Source organism: Somniosus microcephalus, chromosome 24, assembly GCF_052327205.1.
Source record: "Somniosus microcephalus isolate GS21.2 chromosome 24, FLI_Smic_1.0, whole genome shotgun sequence".
Classification (NCBI taxonomy): Eukaryota; Metazoa; Chordata; class Chondrichthyes; order Squaliformes; family Somniosidae; genus Somniosus; species Somniosus microcephalus.
In genome coordinates, this window is record NC_141010.1 from 8,969,796 (window position 1) to 8,993,026 (window position 23,231).

At 45.6% G+C, this 23,231-nt stretch overlaps 1 protein-coding gene across 1 annotated transcript in view; it reads left to right on the forward strand.

The window, feature by feature from the left end:
• The first annotated feature begins 787 nt into the window (after positions 1-787).
• Positions 788-23,231, forward strand: part of LOC147101028 (rho GTPase-activating protein 23-like) — a 248,723-nt gene continuing 226,279 nt past the window's right edge. The window contains exon 1 of the mRNA XM_085966192.1: positions 788-1,851. Within this exon, the coding sequence (XP_085822318.1) occupies positions 1,615-1,851 (237 nt within the window). The 5' untranslated portion in view covers positions 788-1,614. The remainder of the gene's footprint in view (positions 1,852-23,231) is intronic.

Below are 23,231 nucleotides of genomic sequence, written 5' to 3' on the forward strand. Positions count from 1 at the left end.
AAACCCATCCTCTCAGTCCTGCTGGTATCAACATGGCCCTTAGCATGACTCCCAGCTGCCCCCTCAGGAGCTGCAGATCCTCAGCGTAAGACTAGATTTTGAGCTGAGCTTTCTTCCTTGCATTTGTTCCAGTTCTCAAAGACTGCTTTCTTCCACTTCTGCAACATTGCCAACATCCACTCCTGTCTCACCCCACTGCAGCTAAATCCCAGTTCATGGCTTTACACCCATGAACCTCGACTCCTCCAGTGCTCTCCTAACTGGTCACCCCTTCCACAAATTACAACTCATTCAGAAAGCTGTAGCTGACATCCTCATGCACAAAGTCTTGCAATCTCATTACTCCTGTTCTTTTCAAGTTTCACTAATGCCTTAACGATCCTTGTCATTTTTAAATATTACCGTGGTCTTACCCACTCTACTTGAGCAACCTCGTTCAGCTATACGTACTCGCACACAATCTCCGCTCCTCTGATACTGGTTACTCCTTGTTCCTCCACTCCATGATTTGTGATGGCTCTTTTTAGCCACTATGCCCAGCCCTGAAGAATTCCTTCCCAGAAGTCTGTACCTTTCCACTTCCCAACTTAATTCCTAAAACACTCGCAAAACCATTCTAATCAACCAACCCTTCAGCCCCATCCTTCAACATCCTGTACATGAAGAGTGCTCTAGCAAGTAAAGTGCAGCTGCATAATGAAGAACAGCGCTGCCGTATAAATCAGACCCTTGTTTACATCTGTATAAGACATCAATTATAAATATTTTAATGTTTTTAATTTGTGCATTATTTACACATAATCATATAAAAATATTTAAAGAAATTATGTAATTTATTTTGCCTTGAAGGCAACACTGAGGGGTGCTTCAGTTGCTAAACTGTTAACGGAGAACTTGTTTGGAGTCAGAAGTCGGGTCTGATTGTCTTTTGACCAATTAGCTCATCTTAGCTCTTGAAAGGCAACTTTATGTGCAGCAAAGTGACATCATGTGTTTATCTAAAAGAGAACAGCCAAGCACACAAGATTTTTTTTAGAAAGAGGGCGAGTGTATCACATTTTGTTTGACTGTTTAGTTTACTCAGTTTGCTCTGGCATGTGACAGAATTTGCAGCAATGTGAAACTTCCAATAGTCTCCTGTGAGTGTCAGCTGGCGACTGGGGTCAGAGGTCAGTGGTTGGGGCTAACAGCCCGGAACAGCTGCTGGTTCACAGCGTGCAGTGTACTGGGGAGGTGACTGCTGTGTAAGTTTTCAGTTTGTGTTGGGAGTGTCTGACGTTCCAGCATTGTGCCTGGCAGTCTGCAGTTATGCCCTGCAGCATAACTCTTAACCATCTTTGGAATATATTTGGGTTCACTGTCGATGTGAATGATAGGAATGAGGAAGAGTAAAGTATGCTGGATCCAGCATTGTCCCAGCTGCCAGATGAACATTTCACTGTATGATATATGATGTGTAACTTGTTTTGTTGTTGTGAATGGAAGTCGGAAAGTAACAATCATCTTGGACTAATGATAGCCATTTCTGAAAAGATCACTTTCAAGTGGGTTGGAAGTTGCTCTTCCAGTTGGATTAAGGTGAACTAAGGAACAGACAGAGTTATCTGTGAAAGCATGTCCAGCGCTGGAAAAGCTGCTTGCAGCCCAAGCTTGATCTACGGACACTGGAATTGGGAAAGACCGGTGGGAATTGACTGCAGTTCTCCTGAGCCCCGTTGCATTTGGCTGGCCGCACTGAGGAATGTGACCTCGGAGGTGAACCCCAGGAAGGAGAGGGACAGTGATATCTCGGCTGTCAAAAGGAAGCACAGTTTTCCTATTTGGGAACAGGAGGAGGAGGAGGAGTTGCTGGTAAGGTGTTTGGTTTGGAAGTTGTGAACTCTTTGCTTGCATGTGTATTGTGTTGGAGAAAAAGTGGGCACAGCCAGATTTAATTTCCTGGATACTGCGTTGCCTCAGGAAATCTTTAATAGAATGTAAGTGCAGACGAGCCCTTGTCTGTACAAAAATGCAGGAACAACAATGTCTGCCTTTACTCCTTTACATTTTGGCACTACAGCTGCTCTCTTGTGCTACTGATAACTCGACATGTGCTTCAATGAGATTAACACTAATAGCAGTTTGTGTAAAAATGTTTCACTAATAATTCAAATGCATTTAACGGGCATAAAGCTACAGAAATCTTTTTCTGTGACACATGGGTTTGGCTAAAGAAGCCCAGCTAGTCAAATTTTTAAAATATTTGTGTGTTGATTCATTGTTCTAATGCCCCATAGCACATCAGCACACTGCACCACAGAATCCTATAGTCTGCTTTTTACAACAGTTGTAGTTAAAACTCTTATTCTAGAATAAAGCTACTTTGTAAAGCAGAACTGTTGCCCTAAAAATAACATTTGTTATGTAGACATTCCGGTTTTCACAGTAGAAGTTTATTTCATAAACAGGATGCCTTCATGTGCACACTGCTGACCTCTGCTCTTCATGCCAGGTACTGCTCCTGTCATTAGCATGAATCCAAGACTGTAGGTTGGAGTTAATGTACAAATCACACGTTCCTGAACTTAATTTTTGTTATGAAAATTTGAATATCTTCATAATACATAGTGCTGGAGAAACATTAGTTAACAGGTCTACTGTTCTATTTGTATATCAGAAAAAATCTATTCCATAGCTATTTCTGGGTATGGTAGTGTAGTAAGTTATGTTGGACTAATAATCCAGAGGATTTATAATATAGAGAATGAGTTAAAATCTCACCATGGCAGTTTGAGAATTTTAAATCGGTTTAGGAAAAAAATAAGGAAATTTAAAGCTAGTATCAGTAAAAGTGATCATGAAGCTGTCAGTTTGTCATAAAAACCCATCTGGTTCGCTAGTCTCTTTCAGGGAAGGAAACCTGCTGTCCTTACCCACTCTGGCCTCTGTGACTCCGGACCCACAGCAATGTGGTTGACTCTTAACTGACCTCTAAAGTGGCCTAGCGAGCCACTGAGTTGTAGCAAACCACTACAAAGATGACAGCAGTGGTTCCAGGAGAAGGCCCACTACCACTTTCTCAGGGTAAATAGGGATGGACAATTGATGTCGGTGTTACAAGCTACCCCCACGTCCTGAGAATGAACAATTTTAAAAAAAAAATGAATATTTCATGAAGACATCATGATCCAGCATGGTATATTAGCATAAATCACTGACACCAGCTTTTATTTCCAGGTTTTCTGAACTGAATTCAAATTCTCAAACTGCCATGGTGGGATTGGCACTCTCGTTCTCTGAATAGTTCAAGCCTCAGTGTTACTAGTCTAGTAACATAAGCACTGCACTACTGTATCCCAACTTTGCAAAAAGTGGTATTGCAACACATTGTTTCACAGTGACATTATGGGAAGCAATCTGCTTAGCAACCTAGTTTACTTTCCAACTTGTTATTTTTTAATTTTTTTTTCTTTTAGACTTGTCAAATGAATGGTTTAAAAATACAATGAGGATGTGTGAAATATAATCTATATCTGACGGTAACTGTGGATTTTTCAACAACTGTTTTCTCATTTAGTTGGCTTGATGACAGATTCTGTGAGCAGACTGTGCGAGCCTTATGATCTGGAATCTGCATCTTTTGTTTCTTTCCTCTCTAGAAATAACATAGCCCAGCTCTAACAATTAACACTAATTGCAGTAACTTGCTTATTTGAATTTCTATAGGCTTCCCACTACATCTCCACCCCTCAAAGGATGGAAACACCTGATGGAAAACCAATTTCTTACAGGCTTAAATGACTAGTTGAATTTATTTCCAATTTAATAATTCACTGCAGCAAAGATATTGGGCAAATACTTCGTAGCACATTCCCCCCAGTCGCTCCCTCTCTCTCTTCCCCCCCAGTCGCTCCCTCTCTCTCTTCCCCCCCAGTCGCTCCCTCTCTCTCTTCCCCCCCAGTCGCTCCCTCTCTCTCTTCCCCCCCAGTCGCTCCCTCTCTCTCTTCCCCCCCAGTCGCTCCCTCTCTCTCTTCCCCCCCAGTCGCTCCCTCTCTCTCTTCCCCCCCAGTCGCTCCCTCTCTCTCTTCCCCCCCCAGTCGCTCCCTCTCTCTCTTCCCCCCCAGTCGCTCCCTCTCTCTCTTCCCCCCAGTCGCTCCCTCTCTCTCTTCCCCCCCAGTCGCTCCCTCTCTCTCTTCCCCCCAGTCGCTCCCTCTCTCTCTTCCCCCCAGTCGCTCCCTCTCTCTCTTCCCCCCAGTCGCTCCCTCTCTCTCTTCCCCCCAGTCGCTCCCTCTCTCTCTTCCCCCCAGTCGCTCCCTCTCTCTCTTCCCCCCAGTCGCTCCCTCTCTCTCTTCCCCCCAGTCGCTCCCTCTCTTCCCCCAGTCGCTCTCTCTCTTCCCCCCCAGTCGCTCCCTCTCTCTCTTCCCCCCAGTCGCTCCCTCTCTCTCTTCCCCCCAGTCGCTCCCTCTCTCTCTTCCCCCCAGTCGCTCCCTCTCTCTCTTCCCCCCAGTTGCTCCCTCTCTCTCTTCCCCCCCAGTCGCTCCCTCTCTCTCTTCCCCCCAGTCGCTCCCTCTCTCTCTTCCCCCCAGTCGCTCCCTCTCTCTCTTCCCCCCCAGTCGCTCCCTCTCGCTCTTCCCCCCCCAGTCGCTCCCTCTCGCTCTTCCCCCCAGTCGCTCCCTCTCGCTCTTCCCCCCAGTCGCTCCCTCTCGCTCTTCCCCCCAGTCGCTCCCTCTCGCTCTTCCCCCCAGTCGCTCCCTCTCGCTCTTCCCCCCAGTCGCTCCCTCTCGCTCTTCCCCCCAGTCGCTCCCTCTCGCTCTTCCCCCCAGTCGCTCCCTCTCGCTCTTCCCCCCAGTCGCTCCCTCTCGCTCTTCCCCCCAGTCGCTCCCTCTCGCTCTTCCCCCCAGTCGCTCCCTCTCGCTCTTCCCCCCAGTCGCTCCCTCTCGCTCTTCCCCCCAGTCGCTCCCTCTCGCTCTTCCCCCCAGTCGCTCCCTCTCGCTCTTCCCCCCAGTCGCTCCCTCTCGCTCTTCCCCCCAGTCGCTCCCTCTCGCTCTTCCCCCCCAGTCGCTCCCCCTCTCTCTTCCCCCCCAGTCGCTCCCCCTCTCTCTTCCCCCCCAGTCGCTCCCTCTCTCTCTTTTTCCCCCCCCAGTCGCTCCCTCTCTCTCTTTCCCCCCCCGTCGCTCCCTCTCTCTCTTCCCCCCCCCCCCAGTCGCTCCCTCTCTCTTCCCCCCCCAGTCGCTCCCTCTCTCTCTTCCCCCCCCCTCGTCGCTCCCTCTCTCTCTTCCCCCCCAGTCGCCCCCTCTCTCTCTTCCCCCCCCCCCCCCAGTCGCCCCCTCTCTCTCTTCCCCCCCCCCCCAGTCGCCCCCTCTCTCTCTCTTCCCCCCCCCAGTCGCCCCCTCTCTCTCTTCCCCCCCCCAGCCGCTCCCTCTCTCTCTCTTCCCCCCCCAGTCGCTCCCTCTCTTCCCCCCAGTCGCCCCCTCTCTCCCCCCCCCCAGTCGCCCCCTCTCTCTCTCTCTTTCCCCCCCCCCAGTCGCCCCCTCTCTCTCTTCCCCCCCCCCCAGTCGCTCCCCCTCTCTCTCTTCCCCCCCCCCAGTCGCTCCCCCTCTCTCTTCCCCCCCAGTCGCTCCCTCTCTCTCTTTCCCCCCCCCCCAGTCGCCCCCTCTCTCTCTCTCTCTTTTCCCCCCCCCAGTCGCCCCCTCTCTCTCGTCGCTCCCCCTCTCTCTCTTCCCCCCCCAGTCGCTCCCCCTCTCTCTTCCCCCCCCAGTCGCTCCCTCTCTCTCTTTCCCCCCCCCAGTCGCTCCCTCTCTCTCTTCCCCCCCCCAGTTGCTCCCTCTCTCTTTCCCCCCCCCCCGTCGCTCTCTCTCTCTCTCTCTCTCTCTCTCTCTCTCTCTTCCCCCCCCCAGTCGCTCCCCCTCTCTCTCTTCCCCCCCCCCCCCAGTCGCTCCCCCTCTCTCTTCCCCCCCCAGTCGCTCCCTCTCTCTCTTCCCCCCCCCCCCAGTCGCTCCCTCTCTCTCTTCCCCCCCCCCCCAGTTGCTCCCTCTCTCTTCCCCCCCCCCCAGTCGCTCTCTCTCTCTCTCTCTCTCTCTCTCTCTCTCTCTCTTTCCCCCCCCCCCCGAGTCGCTCCCTCTCTCTCTTTCCCCCCCCCCCCCCCCCCCCCCCCCCAGTCGCTCCCTCTCTCTCTTCCAACAACAACATGCCCTCAAAAAAGCCTCGGCACCCCCAGCTAGTATATATATATACTTGCTGAAGTGCTCGGCGGTGCCGAGGCTTTTTCGAGGGCATGTTGTTGTTGGAAGAGAGAGAGAGAGAGAGAGAGTGACTGCGGGGGGGGGGGAGAGAGAGAGTGAGAGAGCGCGACTGGGGGGAAGAGAGAGAGCGACTGGGGGGAAGGGAGGGCGGGTGGGGGAAGGGGGGCGGGGGGAGAAGGGAGGGTGGGGGGGAGGGGGGAGAAGGGGGAAAGGGGGGCGGGGGGGAGGGGGGAGAAGGGGGGAAGGGGAGAGGAGGGAGGGGCGGGGGGAGGAGGAGAGAGCGGGGGGGAGGGATGGGCGGGGGGAGGGGGGGGAGGGGAGGGGGGGGAGGGGAAGGGGGAGCGTCCCCGTGCCCCCAAACTCCCGAGCCCCCTGGTTGGCCCCCCCCCGAGACTGGCCCCCCGAGGCTCGCCGCCCCCCCCCCCCCCCCCCAACCAAGCACCGAACTCCGGAGGCGCGATCTTCCGAGCACCGGCCTCCCGAGCTGGCTTCAAGATTGCGGCTGTGCGAGACGGCCGGCGGGCCCGGTTGCCAGGGTAACCGTTGACGCTCACCAAGCCCCGCCCCCCGGCCGAGCCAGAGAGAGAGACGCCGCGTCTGAGCTGCTCCTGCTGCATGCGCACCCTTTAGTAAGGTAGCGGCGCTGGGCTGAGGCCCGCCCCTCCAGCCTTCGAGTGGGGCCGGGAGGTGCCTAGCTCGGGCATGGGTGCGGAGGAGAGGCCGAGGCTTCGAGGCCTACCTGGAAAAACGGGGAAAGGTAGGAAAATTAATGAGATTAGATAAGTTAATGACTTTCTAAATCATTTTTTTTTAAAAACAATATGTGTTTTAAAAGCAACGTTTTTTTGAAAGATGCAGAAAGCGGGAAAAAGAAAGGAAAAGTTTGGAATCAAGATGGCGGCGACTCACCTCGGTTCAGAACGATAAGGCCCGCCCACACACGCACCGATTGGCCCGGCGGCACACGCCAGCAACCCGGCGTACGATTGGTCGAGCTCGAGGTCACTCTGTCGCTAATGAGCGGATAATGAGATGCTAATGAGCGGAATGTTAAGGTTTTTCGGATACCGCGGGCGCGATTTTAGCCCGGCCGAAACGTAAATACGCTTAAAACCGTTTTGGAAAGGTAAGCTTTCTTTCGACGTAACGCACGCGTAGGTACGCCCTGTAACTTTTGAGCGCATAGCCGCCCAGACGCACACGTGACACAGACAGACGGAAGGACAGACAGAAGGACCGATTTATATATATAGATTTAGAATGTCCCCTTTAAAAGTTAGTTCTTCCAGCTCTTCTTTCAGTTTCATGAAATATCACAATATAGTGCCAGTTCTTTCATAGAAGGAATACTTAAGCTGAATGCTTATGTCCTTCCTACATTACAACAGTGACTACATTTCAAAAGTACTTAATTGGCTGTAAAGGGTTTGAGCTGTCCTGAGGTCGTGAAAAGCGCTATATAAATACAAATCTCTTTCTCTCTCTCTGTCTCTCCCTCCAGATAACTAAAGGGCACAGAAAGACTCTGGTTTTAAACTCTTAATTCCTTTGCAGATAGGGATTGCAATCAATTTGTGATCAAAGCAACGATACTACAACGGTATTTAGTCTATAGCATCGGTTCTTGTACTACTTGTTCTAAGATTAGATCACGAAAACGACCTTGCAGAATACTGATGGAATGTAAACATGCATCGTGTGGAATCTTAGCTGGTTTACGACTTCAATAGGACTATAGGAACAGGACTAGTCCATTCAGCCTCTCGAGCATATTCTGCCATTCAGTTAGATCATGGCTGATCTGTATATTCTACCCGCCTTTGCTCCAACTCCCTTGATACCCATATCTTATAGATGTTCTTGCTCAGGCCAACATCCCCAGCATCGAAGCTTTGACCATGCTCGATCAGCTCCAATGGACGGGCCACATTGTCCGCATGCCCGATACGAGACTCCCAAAACAAGCGCTCTACTCAGAGCTCCAGCACGCAAGAAAGAGAGCCCCAGGTGGGCAGAGGAAACGCTTCACAGATACCCTCAAAGCCTCCTTGAAAAAGTGTAACATCCCCACCGACACCTGGGAATCCCTGGCCCAAGACCGCACAAAGTGGAGGAGAAGCATCCGAGAAGGCGCCGAACACCTCGAGTCTCTTCGCCGGGAGCAAGCGGAAGCCAAGCGCAAGGAGCGCACGTCAACCCAAGCACCCCACCCACCCGCCCCCTTCAACCACCGTCTGCCCCACCTGTGACGGAGACTGTAGGTCCCGCATTGGACTCATCAGTCACCTGAGAACTCATTTTTAATGTGGAAGCAAGTCATCCTCGGTCCCGAGGGACTGCCTAAGAAGAGAAGATAAATCTTAGTCTTGAAAATTTCAATTGACCCATCAGTGCCTTTTAGAAGAGTTTGCCAGATATCCACTACCCTTTGTGTGGAGAAAGTGCTTCCTGATTTCACTCCTAAATGGCCGAGTTTTAATTTTAAGATTGTGCCCCTTGTCCTGGATTCCTCCATCAGAGGAGATAGTTTCTCTGTAACTACCCTATCGAATCCCTTTTATCATTTTTAAACACATCAGTTAGATCACCCCGCAACCAAACTCAAGGGAATACAAGCCAAGTTTATGCAGCCTGACCTCTTAATTTAACCCTTTAAGCCCTGGTATAATTCTGGTGAATCTGCGCTATACCCCTTCCAAGGCCAATATATGTGTCCAGAGGTTTGGTGCCCAAAACTGAACACAGTACTGGAGATAGGACCTGACCAAGGCTCCATACAACTGAAGCTTCGCTTCCTAACTTTTGAATTCCAACCTCCTTGAAATAAAGGCCAACCTTTTGATTACGTTTTGTCTCTGTGCACTAGCTTTTAATGATTTGTTTACATGGACACCTAAATTCCTGAGCTCCTCTACTGCTCCTCGTCTCTTACCATTAAGAAAATATTCCGATTTGTCTTTCTCCGATCCAAATAGGTTGATTTGGAACACATCCCTTAGCTACTTTCCCACATATTCTCTAGCATAACAATTATGCAGTTGTTTGATATTTCACATTAATGAAATTCATACAAATAATTAGTGATTTTTAAAATTCATGCACGGGATGTGGAGGTCGCCGGCAAGGCCCTCGAATGCAACTGAGTGTCTTGCTCGGCCATTTCAAAGGGCAGTTAAGAGCCCACCACATTGCTGTGGGTCTGGAGTCACATATAGGCCAGACCGGGTAAGGACGGCAGATTTCTTTTCCTAAAGGACATTAGTGAACCAGCTGGGTTTTTATGACAATCTGGTAGTTTCATGGTCACCATTACTGATACTAGCTTTTTATTCCAGATTTATTTAAAAAACGGATTTTAAATTCCGCATCCGCAGCTGCAGAACTGAACTCGTGTCTCTGGATCACTAGTCCAGGTCTACTGGATCACTAGTCTAGTAACAACGTTATGCTACCGTACAGGTATTGAATCTGCTTCCACCGCCCTTTCAGGCAGTGCATTCCAGATCATAACAACTTGCTGCGTAATAACTCTGCGATCTTCTCCAGCCAAATATTCTAGCCCTCATCCTCCACTCTGAACAACAACTCACAACGTTATAAAAAAGCATGGCTGGAAATGAATCCACAAAGAAATTTCAGAACTTGAGCTTTTGTTACAGCCTTATTTTAGCCAGCACTTGCAAGGTATAGACACCATCATACTTGCAAGAGGATTGAAATTTTAGTGTTGGCTTATTTTTTTTCAGATGAGCAGTTCTTTCCTCAGCTGTGTTCGCTTTTCTGCAGCAGTGTACAGTTTCTAAAATGTGAGGCCATGTGTTAAATTAACCTTTTGTAAGGATGCCAGAAGCATCAGTATTTCATACATGATCACTTAGGGAGCATGTAATTATTGTATTTGTTTTATTTATTCATCTTTCAACTGCTACACGTGACCTTCTAAATACATTGACATGAGAGGAAGACCTTGTGCAGAAGACCAGCTCTCTCTTCTGGGGGGGTTGTGGGGGGGGGGAGCAAAGTACTGCAAATGTTGGAAATCTGAAATAAAAACAGAAAATGCTGGAAAAACTCAGAACGTCAGGCAGCATCTATGGACAGAGAAAGGTAGGGTTAACTGTTCAGGTTGATGACCTTTGTTAGAACCGTCAGAAACATTAACCCTACCTTACCCTCTCCACAGAAGCTGCCTGACCTGCTGAGTGTTTCCAGCATTTTCTGTATTTATTTCTCTCTTTTCTGACTCCGTCTCCAATAGGTCTGTGGGAAAGTGAATAATATGAACAATTTTTCAATTTTAAAAATAAAATCTAAATCACAGGCCTGCAAACAGACAATGGCTGGTTCAGTGTGCTGTGCAATTTTGCAGCATGATGCAAACATGTTGATACAATGGACAAGTTCAATGTGTTTAGAAAGTTCAGGAAGGAGATTGGAGTACTGGCAACAGATCTGGAATCTCACAGAAATATGGAGAAATGGTGGGAGTACAAACCCAAAATGGAACTGAATGTTTGTTCGTGTTACAAAAACAAACTACTGCAGGTGCTGGAAATCTGAAATAAAAACACAAAATGCTGGAAATAGAGTTAACATTTCAGGTCTTACCTTTCATCAGAACTGGAAAGTGTTTGCGATCATAGAATGGTTACAGCATGGATGAAGGCCATTCGGCCCGTCGAGCCCATGCCGACTCTCTGCAAGAGCACTTCAGCTAGTCCCACTCCCCCGCCCTTTCCCCGTAGCCCTGCAAATGTTTTTCCTTCAGGTACTTATCCAACTCCCTTTTGAAAGCCACGATTGAATCTGCCTCCACCACCCTCTCAGGCAGCACATTCCAGATCCTAACCACTCACTGAGTAAAAAAGTTTTTCCTCATGTCGCCTTTGGTTCTTCTGCCAGTCACCTTAAACCTGTGTCCTCTGGTTCTCGACCCTTCCGCCAATGGGAACAGTTTCTCTCTTATCTACTCTGTCCAGACCCTTCATGTTTTTGAACACCTCTATCAAATCTCCACTCAATCTTCTCAGCACTAAGGAGAACAACCCCAGCTTCTCCAGTCTATCCACGTAACTGAGGTCCCTCATCCCTGGAATCATCCTCATAAATCTTTTCTGCACCCTCAAAGGCCTTCACATTCTTCCTAAAGTGCAGTGCCCAGAATTGGACACAATACTCCAGTTGAGGCCGAACCAGTGTTTTATACAGGTTCATCATAATTTCCACGCTTTTGTACTCTATACCTCTATTCATGAAGCCCAGGATCCCGTAAGCTTTTTTAACTGCTCTCGCAACCTGCCCTGTCACCTTCAATGATTTGTGCACATATATACACCCAGGTCTCTCTGTTCATGCACCCCCTTTAGGATTGTAACCTTTAGTTTATATTGCCTCTCCTCATTCTTTCTACCAAAATGTATCACTTTGCACTTTTCTGTGTTAAATTTCATCTGCCAGGTGTCCGCCCATTCTACCAGCCTGTCTATGTCCTCTTGAAGTCTATCACTATCCTCCTCACTGTTCACTATACTTCCAAGTTCTGTGTCATCTGCAGATTTTGAAATTGTGCCCTGTACACCCACGTCCAAGTCATTAATATATATCAAGGAAAGCAGTGGTCCTAGAACCGACCCCTGGAGAACACCACTGTGTACCTTTCCTCAGTCTGAAAAACAACCGTTCACCACTACTCTCTGTTTCCTGTCACTTAGCTCATTTCATATCTCTGTCCCTTTTATTCCATGGGCTTCAACTTTGCTGGCAAGCCTATTAAGTGGCACTTTGTCGAACACCTTTTGGAAATCCATGTACACCATGTCAACCGCATTGCCCTCATCAAAAAAACTCGATCAAGTTGGTTAAACACGATTTGCCTTTAACAAATCCGTGCTGGCTTTCCTTAATTAATCCACACTTGTCCAAGTGATTGTTGACTTTGTCCCTGATTATTGTTTCTAAAACCTTCCCCACTACCGAGGTTGACTGGCCTGCAGTTTCTGGGTTTATCCTTGCACCCTTTTTTAAGCAAGGGTGTAACCTTTGCAATTCTCCAGTCCTCTAGCACCACCCCTGTTTCTAAGGAGGATTGGAAGATTATGGCCAGAACCTCTGCGATTTCTTCCTTCATTTCCCTCAGCGGCCTAGGATGCATCCCAGCTGGTCCTGGTGATTTATCTACTTTTAAGTACAGCGATGTAATCGTTTTTAAGCAAGTACAGAGGCAAGGGGAGGGGCAAGAAAGAACAAAAGGGAAGGCCTGTGATAGGTGGAAGGCAGGAGAGATTAAATGACAAGGGGATGATGGTGCGAGGCAAAAGGGGGTGATCATGGGAGAAGTAAAGAAACAAACGATGGGTCTAGAGGAGCTACACCTGCTGTCTGGAACAAATGGGAGCAGTGGTTATGATCTGAAATTGTTGAACTCTGTTGAGTCGGTTGTAAAGTTTGTATTTTTTTTCAAAAAAGGACTGAACTTTTCGAACGAACAGCTCAAAAATGGCCTCAATTTGGAGGTTGTGGGGCGGGATGCCAGGCCATTTTTAAAAAAGAATGTCAGGGACTTGCTTCTGACTTACTGCTGAGCTTTCCCGTGGGAGAGGTTTGGCTGTGATCACCAACACAGAGGAACAGATCTGTGTTCCTGTTATTATTTAAAATTATTTGCTTTGTTTATTATTAGTAGATATTCCAGGATTTTTATTTTTAGCACAGGTGTTAACAGAGGAAAAAGGATCTTAACTGTTTTTGGGTCAGTGAGTTCTTTATACATGAATCTATAAAATTCTTCATTGGGAATAATCAGAGGGGTAACACACTTTCAGTAGAATTGTTATAATTGAAGATGCAGGTGTCTTGACCAGAGCTCTGAGGGGCAGAGGAATAAGATCATTTTAAGATAATAGCTGATGACCTACGGAAAGTGTTGTGCCATTGTTTCAGAATTGGCTTCCGCTAAACTGGATCATCAATAAACTGTACTTGAACCTCGGTGTGACCACTTGTTTCCTTTCAAAGAGGAAAATGGTGGTTTTTAAGAGGTTTCCAAAGAGACGCCTTAAGCTTTGTTTCCTCTTTGCTACTGTAACATTCCCCTCGAGGAAAATTAAACACTGGCAGTTCCTTTTCTTGTTTTACTCGTTGCGTGCTATGAATGTATCTGTCACACTTATTCACGTCCGTTTTCTGCCCGCTGTTGCAGTGACAATTTTTCTTTGTAAGAATGTTTCTGTTAATTATGTCCATGCTTATTTACAGCTCTTGTGTAAAACCTGTTGGAGCTATGACATTCTCCTCCCTGTTAATTTTAGTAAAAAAAAGTAATTGTGAGTGAAGAGTGGTGTACTATCAGGAGGAATATGAACCCTTGTTTTCTGCTCGGAGGATTCCTGCCTTTCTTTAAAAACAGGCCCTGATTTCTCTCTGTGAAATAGACATGAATGCGCCATTGGGCAGTTTTGTCAGGCCCTGCCTCTTTTCTGCTGGTTAACATTTTAGTTTTTAGTGGAAGCAGACACATAATGCACCTGCCCATATATGGACAAATATATTGATATGCAAATGAGGGATATATGGTGTACGACTTATTTTACAGCATTTGTTCCCTAGCAGTGCTGAGTGCAAGGGACTCTTGTCCAGTGTCGCTGAGGACCTGTTGGGGTTCTCTCTTCTAGTGCTTGCTTTAAGTGATGAGAACGATGGTGGTGTTTGTGTGCATCTTGTGGATGATTGAGTAATCCTTGGTCTGTGGAGAAAACAGATGGCATTAAAAATATGTAAGTGCACTTATCCATTTGAGTACTGCATTGTCATCAGTGTGCATGAGCATGTTCATACACAATGTGTTATACCTTAGATATCATAGAATACAAGATTAATACAGTATATACCAGTAGCAAAGTGCAGCCCTCCAAACTTCACAGTCCCAGTGTCTCCTGTAGTGTATGAATTTTGCCTTTAAACATGAGAGTAATGGGGTTTAAGTCAGGGTCATTTGGTCCATGGCATGCATGATATAATCGCCATAAATTTGCTATTTTTACTTCTGTCACGTTACTTGCTACATCCTTGCTAACATTTTTCTCAATGCAGTGTGTTTTTTTGCATATAGTTTTAATAACCCATACTTTCCTTCATGTTAAAATATCTTCTGTTCTTACATCCGCGCATATTAAAAGAAGTTGGGGAAGGGATAGCAGAGGCACTATTACATATAAAACAATTCATTAGAGAAGGGGATAGTGCCAAAAGACTCGCGTACAGCTAATGTTGTTCCTACATTTTAAAAGGGAGATGGAACAAGTCCAGGGAACTATAAACCAGTTAGCTTAACATTGGTTTTAGGAAAGATAATGGAATTTACTCAAATATGTAATAGAAAAACATCTAGAAACCGAAAATGTAAGAGTAGTTAGCACGGATTTCAAAAGGAAAGATCATGCGTGACAAACCTTATTGAATTCTTTGAAGAAGTAACAAAGAGTAGACAAGGGTAATGTAGTAGATGCAATATATTTAGATTTTCAAAGGGCTTTTGATAAAGTACCGCATAGTAGACTCCTGACTAAGGTCAGAACCTGTGGAGTCAGGATAGGTAACAGAATGGATAGCAAACTGGCTACAAAACAGAAAACAGAGCAGGGTTTAAGGGCAGCTACTCAGACTGGCAAAAGGTAGGAAGTGGTGTTCCACAGGAATCGGTGGTGGGACCACTGTTGTTCAGAATTTACATGAATGATTTGGACTTGGGAATCGAAGTACAATTTCTAAATTTGCGGACGACACCAAATTGGGGGGGGGGGGTAATTAATACAAAGGGAGATTGTGACAAAATACATGACATTAATAAACTTGCGGAATGGGTGTTTAATTGGCAAATGAATTTCAACATAGATAAAAATGGACTTCAAGTGTGGCCACAGGGGCTTTCAGATTCGATGAAATTTGCAGTAATATTCATGCCGTTGAAGTCTTCAAGTTGTGGAATTGTTTGCAGACATCCAGCCAGGTCCTCCTGAGTTGTTAATAGTTTGTTTCTCCAGTGAGGCATTGCCATGTTCAGTGCTTCCTTTGCATATTTGAAGGGAGTCCTTTCACCATTTAAAAAAATCTGTCTGTGTTTCTCCATAACAAAACTCACCAGCATATGCACAGTACCATCAGTAATTGTGCTTTTTCAAACTTCCGTCCGGCCATTTTTCTCAAATATTTGTGCACTCCATTGATAAGTTAACAAATGTTTTCGCACATGTCCGGTAAGTGCCTTGCCTGCTGTTGATGAGCTTTAAAGGATCATTATTGTGGGTGCTTTCTGATTGGCTGCTTTTTAATTTTTTTTGTGTCACATTCTTAGAAATCATTTCAAAGTCATTAGTTTCTGCAGTTGTATTGGTGGGTCATTCATTAGAATGAAAAACTGGCATTTCTCAAGTTTTTTGATGAGAGGGAGATCCCACCTAAAGATCTTTCATTGCACATCTGGCAATGATTCGTGAGCACTGAGTGCTTTGATCAGAGGAATTAGGAGTAGCGGATTGTTATTTGCAGTAAAGAAAATAATTTGATAAATAGAATTGATAGTTTACCACAACATAAACATTAATAACTTTTATTTGGGAGAGTAGAAACAACTTATTTTTATAAATCTGTTTTATGCTCATACTTTAAGTCATTTCACACCATATACCATTCCCTGACTAAGAGGGCATGCATTGCCAACATTTCTAGCTTTCTGTCAATGCAGCTTAGAGCTTGGCCACTTGGAGGTATATGGGTACAGCACAGATTACAGGAAACTTTCAATTTACCGGCACCTAAATAACCGGAAATCTCGGTTAACTGGCAAAATTCAGGAGTAGGTTCAGGTAACTTTTATTACTTGCCTTCCTCCATTTGTTGCTGTGCAAGGGTGTGGCTGCAGCTGTTGCTAAGCTACAGAGACGCTTGCAACTTGTGGCCATTGTTTTGAAGCTGTTGCTAAGCAACAGGGTTTGTTGCTTTGTACGGAGCTCCGTACCTTTTACTATAGCGTTCGGTTATCCGGAATTTTTGATGAACCGGCACCACGTCGGTCCCGTCCGTGCCGGATAAAAGAAAGTTTCCTGTAACTTGATGGCTGCTTTCCTTTCTGTCCCTCTGTGGGGAAAACACTAATATCTTCTTTGTAATAAAAACAGAAAATGCTGGAAAGACTCAGCAGGTCAGGCAGCATCTGTGGAGAGAGAAACAGTTAATGTTTCAGGTTGATGACCTTTCAAACTCTGTGCTTTGGTATAGGGGGAAACCCTTATTCAAGCAGCCTGTGGCATAACGGATACCATACATTTTTTTTTTAGCAAGACTCAATGTAATTAAAGTGGTGTGTGACCCCCAGACTGAAGTAGTGTGTGGGAGCAATGATACATTGCCTCAGTGTTGGGATGCAGTTTTGATTGTCCATGTGTAATTTCAGCACTGCTCATATGGGGAAGGTTCCTTTCCCATTGGGGAAACACAATAAAGGGAGGATCACCCCACAGTCAATCTCAATGAGTGTAATTTGCAGAGTCTTGGGAGCAGGTCACCCACCTAACTTTGCCACCATTGATGCAGCCCCTGGGGTGACTATAAGATCATTGGAGAAAAATTGGATTTTTATACTGTGTCTTGAGTACCATCTCCCGTTCTGGTCGCCAAGAAACAAGACATATTCAAGCGCAGAGACGAGCCATGAGGCTGAACCCTAATGTCACAGGTCTGCTTATGGGGAAAGACATGGGCTTTTCAGTCGAGAAAGGTGGTGGCTGAGAAATGACCTTGGCGAGATATAAAATCAACCCCCAATATTAAATTATTGAACTGTACGAGTAGGACAAGGGGACACTGGTTCAAACTAGTAAATGGTAATTTTGGGACTGATTTTATAAGCATACAGGAAAAGACTAACTGATCCATCGAGCCTATCCCATCCCAACATAGTGCAACCTACAGGTACCATTAACCCATTCCCAGTCAAATCATCTCGGGAAAGAATAGAGAAGCAAACTCTTGCCAACTGCTGAAAGCAATCAAGCAAGCTCTGGGAGACTACAGTGACTGCTATCACTAGTCCCAGTTAACTCACTTACCTTCTATAACACGTGATGTCTTCCGCCAGCAGGAACTCATCCAGCTTCCTTTTGAAGGCCTCCACGAATTCACCACACATACTGACAACTTGTTTAGAGGTTAGCAACTTGCGAAAAGAAGTCCTACCTAGCATCCATTTTAACACTCTGCTTTTGCAACTTTACTGATTGCCCCATATCCTCCCCTACCTATCTAGCTCAAATAACCTGTCTACATGGACAGAATCTAATCCCTTTTTAGTTTAAAGGCCTCAATTATTTCCCCTTGAAGTATATGCACTTCCAGTTAAAAGGCCTCAATTACCAAAGCTTATCCTGGTAACTAAGGGCCCTTAAACCAAGTATAATTTGAGAGGCTCTCCTCTGGACCTTTTCCAGGGCCTCAATAATTCCCCACTATGTGAAGGGATCAAAACTGGACACCGTATTCTTGAAGTGGCTGAACCTGGACTTTGTATAAGGTAAGAAATGTACTTGCTTTATATTTCATTGTCCTAGACATACACCCTAACCACTTATTCTCTGTTTCACCAGCCTCAGCACATTGGTAATTGACCTTCAATGCTTTGTAAACTCCCAGGTCCTTCTTCCACAGCACTGCCTTGAGCGGATAACCCTGCAATGTGTATGCATGCCTGGAATTATTTTGGCCCAAATGAATCATGCTGTACTTGTATACATTGAAAGACATCTGCCACACACTTTCCCATTCCCCAATGTGTCTAGATCTGGCCTGCAGACTATTTATTTTGTCTAAGGCTCTAATTCCCGTACATATCTTTGAATCATCAGCAAACGTATGTATTGTTTCCCCGATGCCTGAATCAAGATCATTAATAAGGATGGTGAAGAACAAGGGATCTAACATGAATCCCTGGTTCCACTAGCGACTGGCCCCCCACATATAGCTAATAATTACCTTGTTTACACAAATACAATCAATTCTCTATCAAACCTAAAATCTGCTGCCAATCTTACATAATACAACATTTGCTTTAGCAGTCTTTTGTGCAGCACTATACCAAAATATATTTTAGGTTTGCCTTTTCCCCATGTGAGAGCCCCAATCTTTGTTTTGCTCTCTCCAACATTTTCACTTCCTTGTTTGCTACCAAAATATATATTGTCTATTCAACTTCCAGCACCCACCAACTTTGTAACCTCCTCGATAACTTCCGTAAGTTGGTGGGACCATGCTGGGATTCTCTAATAACCTCTGCTCTTTCTGTATGATCAGAAAACACACAGGCCCAGAATTAGCGGTCAGCAGTGAAGCGAAGGTGTTCACTGCTGGCTCCCAAGTACGCTCCGCACAAGGATCTCGCGATACCTGTGTTGAGAACTTCGAGTTTTCCGACCTCCGATTCACATCAACGGAAGTTGGTGGGGGTCCCCTTGTACGAACTGCTGTGACGTCAACAGGCTGTCTAAGCAGCCAATCAAAAGGCAGAATTCTCAGAGAGCGAACAATAACGTGAGTAAGCGCTTAAGATTCCAACTTTTTAAAAATGTTAGAGAGAGCAAAACAAAGACTGGGGCTCTCGCACAGGAAAAAGGCAAACCTGAAATAAAGATGGACAAACTTTAAAAGAAAAACATTTTAAAAAAGTTTCTTAAAAATTGTAATTTTTATTAAAATGGACAAATTTCACACTGCACAAAATTAAAATTAAAATTAGTTCTCCAGGCCCTTAACATTTGTTTAGCAGTAATAACGCTGTCAAAACCCTAGTTGTACCTAATCCCTTTGGGTCTAACTTTTAGTGGGGAATTTAACAGCGTACTTACTGTGGAAGAGCCAAAGTTTTCGGCAGTTTCCCTGATTTGGCTGATTACACAGATTGCCGGCTCTGCGGGGGTGGGGGCACAGCGCAGTCTGTTTTGGAGCTGCCATTGACTGGCCGCAACTTGGAAATCCTGAAGTTGTGGTCAGTTTCGAAGTTGGAATGATAGCGAACATTGCCAGTTCGTCGTCATCCCAACTACACATTCCGGACCATAATATCTTCCTGCCAGTAACTGTAGTTACTCTAATGGACTTGTAGTTTCAGGAGGTTTTTCACAAAGGAAGTGATCAGCACTTGGAATGGACAGGCAGGCAGAGTAGTGAAGGTGAAAACCGTGGAATAATTTAAGAAGCAATTAGCAATGGGGAGAGTACGATCATTCTGGATGGATGAATTAAGATGGGCCAAATGGCTGTCCTCATCTGTAAGTATCTTATGATCATTGAATTCGCAAAAAATTTCCCCCAAAAGAAAGACTGAAGTTGGTTGTCAAAAGTTCTTTGCCAACAAAACAGGGAGCGGCAGCTGAAATACTTTGAGTATGTAAGCAGTGCTTTCTCTGACTCCCAGTGGAATCTCTACATGTTCTAACATAGTCCTTAGTGTTGAAGAATGACATCAAGATCTGATACAGCATCTGTGATGTCAATTGGAAACACGTGATTTAAACTCAGTTGTGACTTGTAAATCTGACCGTGTTTGCAATCAGTATTAATGGCGTAATCAGAATTTGAAAAAATCAAGCTAGCAAAAGAATGATTGTAAATCTTTTAAGCTACTGATTTAAATTTGAACTGTATTCGTTTGAGATTTCTCTTGGCTCTATTTATGATATTGGAGTAAAACGTCATGTCAATCGTGGAAAATCAATACAAAATATCCATTCTCAGGCTGCCTCCGACTGGCATTCTAAAAGCATTCACTACAAGAACAAGGAGCTACTGAGACGCTAGTAAAGTATACAGATAGCAAATCTACAATATGCATGACTCTCGGTAAGACGTGGTTTAGTCAGTAGTTTGTTTCCCACAAGTAACCGCTAGAAATTTGTTTTGTAAAGCATTAGTGATTCATAATAACACTTGCTAGTCACTCACTGAGCCATTAAAAGCATATTAAATTTTTTCTAACACATATATATCTACACAAGAGAGTTGGTAGGTGGAATTCATGGTGACCACAATGACTTGTGATGCAAAATATTCATGGACGTATATAGTTTATTGTAATTTGCTGTTAGTCCAGGCAGATGCAACATTGTCTAACTGAGCAGTGTTGTCAACATCTCCTTATAATTGCATCAGCAGCCACAAACAGGAGGGACTAGTTTTAGAAGATGTTATTGTGCTATAGCATGTATTGAACATTTCTGGAAGGGACACTCCCACCACATTGGAGTGAAGCCCTGTTAGTGTTGCTTTGTACTTGGGAATTGGCTGACAACCTGAGACACACTGATTGAAATGCAAATGTATTACAAATCCTGTTCATGCCAGCAAAAATCCAATATTAACAGTGAAAGACATCATTTTCTGGCAATAACAGACAATTTATCTGTTCCATCAAATTCAAAGCAGCAGTGCAGATATTACTGAATTGCAGTATTTGTGTATTTTCAGATGACTGGCTTAAAAGATTTTCTTCCCTAATCTTTGCAGATAAGTTAGTATGGCACAGTATACATCAGTTAACGTGTAACCTTTTCTATCTATAAGGGGTAGTAGGTGTGTGTGTGACAATCAGAGAAGAATTTCCCTACTTTTCATCGCAGGGAAAATCCTTGCTGGGTTTATCCTAAATCGTTATATCGAGCATATAGCTGAGAAATTCTTGCCCGATGACCAGTGTGGATTCAGAACAGATTCAATATTTTGAGCTTTCCTCAGTTGCAGCAGACTTCAGCTTGCAAAGTTTGGAGCACTGTTTGTATAGTTAATTGCATTCCTGGAAGTTTTTATTTTGTATTGTAAATCTACTTTCAAACAACATGAGGCAATCGAAAGGTGATCTCTGAATTTTACTGTTGAGGTATAGGGACGTTAGCTAATGAATAACGATAGGATTCCATTAACCTTTGAGAAAGATCGCAATGGAAGAAAAATTACATGACTTGTTGGAACCATCTGCAAACTCTCTCTGGGCCAGTAGTTTATACAGCTTGCATTGGACACTGCAAACCATGCACAAGACCACATGAAGCCTTATGGTTGTTCAGAATGAACAAGCTACAGGGCAAAGCCATAAAGTCTATACTGGCATATCCAGTACAGCCTGCACCTCCTGAAGTGTCTGTGGGATGCAGCCTGATGCAGATGGTTTGGTCTGCCTTTTAACGTATGCAAAGCAACCGTACGTAGTTGCAAGGAAGGCACAAGCTTGGCAGAGTGAAGGCGACACTCACCCAATAATTAATGCATATAAATAGTTCAAGAGTTAGCTCATGATGGAGATGTTTTGATCTGTTAAGAACATAAGAAATAAGAGCAGGAGTGAGCCATACGGCCCCTCGAGCCTGCTCCACCATTCAATAAGAATACGACCATGGCTGATCTTTGACCTCAACTCCGCTTTTCCGCCCAATCTCCATATCCCTTGATTCCCCATGAGTCCAAAAATCTATCTATCTCAGCCTTGAATATACTCAAAGACTCAGCATTCACAGCCCTCTGGGGCAGAGAATTCCAAAGATTCACAACCCTCTGAGTGAAGAAATTCCTCGTCATCTCAGTCTTAAATGATCGACCCCTTCTCCTGAGACTATGCCCCCTAGTTCTGGACACTCCAGCCAGGGGAAACAACCTCTCAGCATCTACCCTGTCAATCCCCTTCAGAATCTTGTATGTTTCAATGAGATCACCTCATTCTTCTAAACCCCAGAGAGTATCGGCCCATTCTACACAATCTCTCATCATAGGACAGTCCTCTCATCCCAGGAATCAGTCTAGTGAACCTTCGTTGCACCCCCTCCAAGGCAAGTATATCCTTCCTTAGATAAGGAGACCAAAACTGTGCACAGTACTCCAAGTGTGGTCTCACCAAGGCCCTGTACAATTGTAAGTTTGCTGACAATACAAAGCGAGATGGAAAAGTAAGATGTGAGGAGGATGCAAAGAGTCTGCAAAGGGATATAGACAGATTAAGTGAGTGGGCAATAAGGTGGCAGATGGAGTATAATGTAATGGTAGGAAGAATAGAAAAACAGAATATTTTTTAAATGATGAGAAACTATTAAATATTGGTGTTCAGAGAGATTTGGTTGTCCTACTACAAGAAACCGAGTTAGCATGCAGGTACAGCAAGCAATTAGGAAGGTAAATGGCATGTTGCCTTTATTGCTAGAGGGTTTAAGTACAAGAGTAAGGAAGTCTTGCAGCACTCGGACGTTGGGTGACTTCAGCTTGTACTGCAATGGAAGCTGAGACATCTACCATCAGATGGTTGGGTCCACAAGTGCATTAATGGATCTGCCCACCCCAACCATGCTAAAAAGGAGGGGCTCCAAGTTCTCAGCAAAGCCCTGTGTGAGGTTGGAGCTGGACTCCTCCAAGCTCCTTGACATTGCATTCAGGCTTTCTGGAAGGCCTGCCAATGCACCAAGCATTTTGTTGTGCATAGCCATCAGCTTTGTTCTGTAGGTCGCCCCATCGAAGTCCTTATTGGTGTCCTCTGAAGCAGAACTCGTGTCTGACCTTGGCCTCTGGGGAGCTGGCACCTGCGCTACCCTTTTCCCCCTGGCCTGGCTGCAGGCCACTCGTGCCCAGAGACTCACCATGTGCAGATCCTGCCTTTAAGCTACCCTCCGCGCAGTGCTAGTATCTGAGCTGGTGGCTGCGACTGTCAGATCGACTGACTTTTTTCTTCATCAGCACTCTCCTCTTCCTCTTGCACCAAGCCTGGCCAGTTTGAATTTCTTGGGTCTCTGAAATGAAAAAGGCACAAGGGCAGGTTTGTGGTGAGGGGGAGAGGGGGCAAAAGCAAGAGCTGCATACTTGCAGCATCTGCAGCTTGTAAATTAGAAGAGTTTGTGGGATGAGGGGGAAGTGGGATGTGAGAAGGAGGATTAGGTATGAGCATACCATTGTGTTCAATGGTTTCAGCGCCGCCGCTGGCCACTGCCTTAG